Source organism: Colobus angolensis, unplaced genomic scaffold (genome assembly GCF_000951035.1).
Source record: "Colobus angolensis palliatus isolate OR3802 unplaced genomic scaffold, Cang.pa_1.0 Scaffold77, whole genome shotgun sequence".
Taxonomy (NCBI): Eukaryota; Metazoa; Chordata; class Mammalia; order Primates; family Cercopithecidae; genus Colobus; species Colobus angolensis.
In genome coordinates, this window is record NW_012121487.1 from 10,173 (window position 1) to 17,159 (window position 6,987).

At 39.2% G+C, this 6,987-nt stretch overlaps 1 protein-coding gene across 2 annotated transcripts in view; it reads right to left on the bottom strand.

Moving 5' to 3' along the window:
• Window positions 1–5,378: 5,378 nt before the first annotated feature.
• The window catches only part of PGLYRP4 (peptidoglycan recognition protein 4), a 19,649-nt gene continuing 18,040 nt past the window's right edge, over window positions 5,379–6,987 (bottom strand). For both annotated transcript variants that reach the window (XM_011928104.1, XM_011928105.1), the window contains one exon: window positions 5,379–6,221. In XM_011928104.1, the coding sequence (XP_011783494.1) occupies window positions 6,043–6,221 (179 nt within the window). In that variant the 3' untranslated portion in view covers window positions 5,379–6,042. The remainder of the gene's footprint in view (window positions 6,222–6,987) is intronic.

Consider the following 6,987-nt stretch of genomic DNA (forward strand, 5'->3'; position numbering starts at 1 on the left):
CTCAGAGAGGGAAAAATTTGAAATGGACTCTAGAAATTCAACCATTTAATGAGCTACCTTGTGCCTAGTGCTTAGAATAAAGAGACAAACAAGACAAGGCCACCAACCTCAAGGAGCTCACTGCCAAAAAAGGGAAACTAGCCCTGTACACTAACAGCCCTGCAGAGCAGAGGTTACAGCCCAACTGCTTGAAGATACATTTTATTGGCCTGCATATTATTTTTAATTTTATATTTCAATTCAATCAGTGTTCTTTTAAAACCTGGAGATTTAAAATAAAAAATTGAGAGGTATTGATATCTTACTCGGTTTGGGTGCCTCAACAAAATATCATAGACTTGGTGACTTAAACAACATTTATTTCTGACAGTTCTGGAAAGTGGAAGTCCAAGATCAGGGTGTCTGTATGGTCACGTTCTGGTGAAGGCCCTTTTCCTAGCTTGCAGATGGCTGCCTTCTCACCACTTGTTCACATGGCCTTTACTTGGGGGAGGGTGTGTGTATTTGTGTGTGTGTGTGTGTGTGTGTGTGTGTGTGTATAGACCTCCTGGTGTCTCACGAAGTCACTGATCCCATCATGAAGGTCTTACCCTCACAACCTCATCTAATCCTAATTACCTCCCAAGGGCCCATCTCCAAGTGCCATCACATTGGGAGTAAGAGCTTCAACATATGAACTGAGGGGGACACAGTCAGTCTATAGCAATTGGAATATCAGGAGATCCGAAAACACAGCCCACAATCCAGAAATTAAGAACCCTCATTCGTTGATTCATACAACAAATATTTATTGAACTAACAGTATGCTCCAGTAGTCCTCCCATCATGTTAGGAATTGGGGATACAGCGGAGAGCAAAAGACAAGTCAACCACCACCCAGCAGTGTTCTTTCCACATGCCCCCTCAAAACATAACGCTGAGGCAGACACACCTGGTTCAATAACTGGCTGGTGTCTGACATTAATTGAAGGGCCTTACAGGTCATAAAATGCCAGAAACTTCACACTTGAAATGTGCACTAGTGCCCCATATATTTTTTTTACTCAAACAGATAAAGGAAAAATTAAGGACAGAGTTAAAGGAATCACTTACCTAAGTGAAAAAAGAAGGACTGAATAAACCATACGGGCTCACTGAAAATGTTGGACAATTGTGGCAATATGTATACACACACACACACAAATTTCAGCCATTATTTCTTCCCTCTATAGCATTATAAAACAAAATGGGCTACATGGTAGTAATTCTCATTTTGTCATTATGTTTGTGACTGATAAATGAAAGGAAAGGTGTGTGCTTCATGAAGTGGGTGGCCCTGGAGGAGGTCACTGATGAAATCACACAAGCTATGATGAAATCACCAGAAGCTGTGATGAAGGAAAGCTGACAGTGAACCCAGAGTCAGGGGCCTGGTTCAAAGCCAGCTTGTACTCTGTCTGCCAGGTTAATTCTTGGGCACTTCTTGGTGCCTTCATCTGCAAACAGACATTATAGTACCTACTTCACGGGGGTTTTATGATGGTCAGGTGGGGCAATTATGCAGAAGTACCTGCACACGGCATCTAACAAGTGTGGTCTGAATTCCCTACGGGAAGAATGTTGATGAAGGATACAATAAGGCCGAGAAGACATGCTGCTCATATTTTCAGATGACCCAAAAGCGCTGAGTGCACAGTGAGCTCAAAGCAGATGACAAAATCGAGATTTTGAAATATTTCATGGCTGAAAATCTATGATGCCACTAAATCAGGACAAACTATACTCTTTTAAACACTGGGTCTGATTAGGCACATTGGTTGAAATGTGGATTTATATAATTTCTTTATAGAAAGCCTGATAGTTTTTCCCATCTGCCAAATCAATGAAGGTGATCAGAAGGATATAGATATCAAAATAGATCATGCTGTCTTAGGCCTTATAATTATTACAACTATCAATTGAGAACTATATCATTCACAAAGCATTTTCATATGTATCACCATATATAATTAGTGTATTGTAATAAGAGAGATAATGGCTCCACTCAGCTTCGCTTGAGTCTGGAAATCCTTGGAGTATTGTGTTCACTTCTGGTCACAGCATTTAAGAAGGAATTTGAAATCCAAAGAAAGCTTGCCATGGTATAATTCCCAAAAGATACGATGTCAGATATATCTAGATGCAAGCCCATCTTGGAACTGACACCCATAAGTTATATGACATTAGACAAATTTATTAACCTCTCTGAACCTGTTTCCTCAGCTATCAAGCAGAAGTGACAATACCCAGTCCACAAAATTGTTATGAAGATTCGTGAATCCCCATAGACTCTGTGCACACAGAAAAGACTCAGTAAAAATTGCCCCCTCACATAGGCTACATGTTGACTCTGTGGGTCTGCTCTAATTGGGTTCAATCCTGGATATGTTTCCTTTTGACTGTTCCATCCTCTCACTCCCAACTCCCCACCCTGCAGCCAACACCAATTCCCATGATGAACATGTGGGATCTTAGGAAGGCCAGATCCCATCAAGCCTATACCACTTTGGATCAGCTATTAAAACAATGTCAGATATTAAGGAGTATATTCCCTGGAGTCTTGGGATTCAACATTCATCCAACTTAGCTATGTTTAGTTAGCAAGTACTACATGCAGCAGCTAGATAAACAGTGGTGAAAAGACAAGCGTGTTTCCTGAGTCCACAGACCTTTCATCAGCTGGGAGCTGTGTGTGTGATGTTAACAGTCGTTAATGCCTAGGTTTTTTATTAGGGCTTGCAAGGTGATGATATTCCATTTCTACCATTACTTTTTCATTTATTTGTTAGAGTACATCTATTAGGAGAAGTTCTCTATTATTTGGTTATTCAACTGTATTCTTTGTATAGGAAAGGAAGAATAGGTGCTCTTTCCTTTTTCTTACAAGTTTTAAAGTAAAAAAGTAGATTCAGTGGATGTCCTAGAAGTGACAATTTGGGGGTTTTTTTGTTATTATTATGAATGTGTTGATTTAAACTTAACAAGCTCAGACACATTGCAATTATTGTTGCTATTGATGCTCATACTGTCATTAGCCATTAGACACTGGAATTTTCCCTTTAGACAGTAGAAATTTCCCAAGTCCTTTTGACCCAATATGAGAAATATTTAATAGCTTCATTGCTATCTGACATGATAAAATGTTTTAACTTATATGTTTCCCATCCCAGACCTGAAATCAGCCATTTCTCTAAGAACTGTTGATTCCTTTTACTGGGAAGTGGTATTTTAAGATCACAACTTGGGTGCTATGGATACTTATTGCTACCATATTGATCAGGTTTCTGGGCCCTTTCAGTGAGCAAAGGTAAAGCTATTTAAGATGAAACACCTCATATGTTCATAAATGAGTTCACTCTGTTATTTTTTAATTCACATCCAGGGACACAGTGTATCACTTAACCTCTGCTGTGTTCATCTGTAGCTCCTTTTCCCACACTGAGAATCCTACTTCAAAAACACTGGGGATGATGGAATTAGAATATCGCATAATTACTCCTTTGTTTGAGTCAATATCTCATACTAAACTTTCTTCTAATAACAATATTAATATTAGAACTACAATATGATTACTAAAATGGTTTTAAAAATTAACTTGCAGATGCTCTCCTTATTCTTCCCCCAGTTTTTTACAGTTCTACCTTATACTACACTCTCAGAGTTCATAACCATTACATACAATACTATTTTTCTAATAACCTTCATTTGGTCTTAATTTTACAAGTAAATATATATTAAATGCTTACCACCAGTCATAATGCCAGTGTCTCTCCAGTTATTTTGGTCATTTTTAAAGACATTCTCTTGTAGGTTCTTACAAAGAGTCTCATGAGAATAATATTCACAGAATTCTTCCATGTTTATGAGAGTTTATTTGTGACCTTTGTACATAAAAGTCAATTTAGTTGAACATAATCCTTGGATCACATTTTTTCTTATTTTTAAAACATTTTATTCTATTTTCTCCTAGTCCAAAATGTTGCTGTCAATAAGTCTGATGATATTTTTCTCTCTTATTAGCAATTTGTTTTTGGTTTTATTCCTGAATGCCCAAAGGATATTTTCCACTAAAGGGACTGAGTTCTTAAAAATCCATTAGTTCAGCTAGACCTTATGTTTGCATTCATCATTTTGAGTGCATCTTTTCTGGTATGAAGGGTGCCCTTTAAAAACAAAATTTCAATTTTTTTTTTATTTCAGGAGGTGTTTCTAGCATAGTAGTTTTGAATATTTGTTCTGTTCCTTTACTTCAATTTTCTTCTTTAGGGACTCCAGTTACATGTGTCTTGTATCTTCTTTGCCTATGTTTTACATTTATCACTTTCTCTCTAATTCTTTTAATCTTACTTTTTAATTTATTTTTTATTTTAGAATTTCCTTCATTTTATCTTATTTTTCTTTAAAGGCATTATCCATTATGTGCATCCACTTTTAACATTTTTTAACTGGTTATTTCTGAAATGGATATTTCCTTTATTTCTTATTCTCTTCTGAGCCCCATTACCTTGTTTCTGAGTTTTTGTACTTTCCATTAATTGTTCTTTCATATCTTGTATTATTTTCCTAATTATTTTAGCTCAGTTTGAAATTGCAGTTTATAGTTTTCACCCATAAGCATGTCTTTATGTAATGCTTTTATTTTCTTGATTCTGCTCCTGATTCTATTTTTATCTTAAAATAATTTTATGTGGGTTTGAACCTCAAGTATTTTCTGTTGTTTATTGTATGTATTAGCTTTCCTCAACTTTAAAGAAGATGTATGGTGTTGAATAGCTTTTTTAATTCAATCACTCTGGAACACCTTCTTCTATTATTTTTTTCAAGTGAATGTTCAACATTATGATGGCTTATATTCAGAGAGCTTCTTGCTCCACTGCCTTTCCACACTTTCATGTGAGCTTCTTTTCTATTTTTATTTTTTTTTTTATGTCTTATGCCTGGACTGAATTAGATTCTGTTTCCAGCAGTTCTCCCCTGTATTTTGTTCTAGAAGGGAATTTTATCTGGCTAGTTTTGAGAGGCATAAGACCCAGACCGTTCCAGTTCCTGTAGATCTTACTGCAGAATCCTTTGTGTTTACACACCTTTGGGGTCTGCAAAAAGACCTCTTGATTTTAGATGCTAAGCTGTCAAAACTTTGGGGTAAAATTATCTTGGTTATTTTAGGTTCTCATGTCCACCAGACACTCTGTTGTTTCTCTTTGCTTCCTCTTGCGCAGGTGCTGGTACCATATAGATCTTATGGCTCTTGGACTGGGAGGGAACAGAAATGCAGAAACTGCTGGTGGTATGGGGGCACGGTCCAGAAAGTTCTCCTCCAAATAGGCGACAATGTAGTGAATTGGCAAGGTGAACATGAATTTGGATCTCTTCATTCATTTATTCATCCACTTATCTAATAAATATCAGTAGAACCTATTAAATTTCAGACACTGCTGAGAAACAGAGGACATATAGATGAATAAAAGACAGTTCTTCCCCCGGAAAAACTCACAACCAAGTGGCAAGGATAGACATATCTATAAATAATGACAGCCCTTAAATAAGGGCTGCATCCAAATATATACAAGTTTATGTATAAGAAAGAAGAGTGGTCACATTGACCTGAGTTATGGGTTAGGGGTGACGGGTGGGAGGTGGGGGCTGCCAGGCAGACACCAGGGGAAGGCTCACCTGGCAGAGGGGCATGGAGAGAGAGAGAAGGAGAGAGAGAGAGAGAGAAATGAAACAAGAACCGGTCCATTGTCTCACCTGGCTGAGGAGTTGGGTTTCCAAGGGAGAGGAAGGTAAGGAGAGAAGAAGTCTGGACTCAGATTCAGAGGACTGTGAATGTCCAGCTATGAGGTTTGTAGGCCCTTGGAGGATGTTGGCAGGAGGGGGCATGATCATCCCAACCTCAGAAAGGAAGCACAGGATGGGGTGGCAGGGGAGGAGGACACAAGGTGTTGAGCCAAGGTGGATGGTGAGGACAAGAGAGACCTGACAGGGGAGGGAGAGCAGCCTCAGAAGGACCTGGGGCTTCTCTCAGTGTTTGAAATGAGGCCAGGTGCTGATGATGTTGTACAAAGCCTGCCCAGGAGACAAGGTTTGGGCCACATCACTGTGGCCCACCAGCAGGTAGTTGGGAGTCAGGTACCCCTTGACCATGGCACACTGGATCAGGTCTTGGGCTGCCTCTAGCGCTGCAGCATTGGGTGGTGTACCTGCAAAACACAGCAGCCCATTGTCCACAGGATTACAGGGCACCCTGCAAGATAGAACATATTCCCAGAACCCACCCTTATCACAAAGCTAATATATTCCACTGTCGGCAGCCTCCCTAGAGACAGGCAAAAAAAACAAGGTCAAGATTTCTTAGTGCCAAAGTTTTCCTGAATCAAAAGAGCCAAGCCTGGGATAATATATTCTTCTGGGGATATACAAAGCTTTTATCCACTGCAAAAGTTTAGCCTGGTAGTTCTTTATAAGGATGTATAAGGATGCAATTTAGCCCCCCAGAGGACATTTGGCAATGTCATGAGATATTTTTGGTTGTGAAAACTGGGATGCAGGGGAATGCTAGTTGGTAGAAGCCAAGGATACTGCTAAACATCCTAGGACAGGACAGCCCCCTACAACAATGAATTATCTGAGCCAAAATGTCAATTGTACTGAGGTTGAGAAACTTGATCTAATCACACATGTGCTGCCTGTACCCTTTCATGTCTAGCTCAATGCTCAGCCCAGTATCAAGTCACAGTCCTGGTTCACACCATCCCCTGACCCACTGCCCGTTTTAGTATAGGCCATGTCACTGAATCAGCCCCAGTGACATGGCCTCATCTTTTCAGAGGTTCAGTGAAAGATCCTTGAGTCTAAACAAACCGATTAAAAGCTTTGAGTTGTTCTCACTTTGGTAGGACATACATTAAAACTGAAATAATATAGAGAAGATTAGTGTGGCCCCTGAGGTAGGATGACATGCAAATT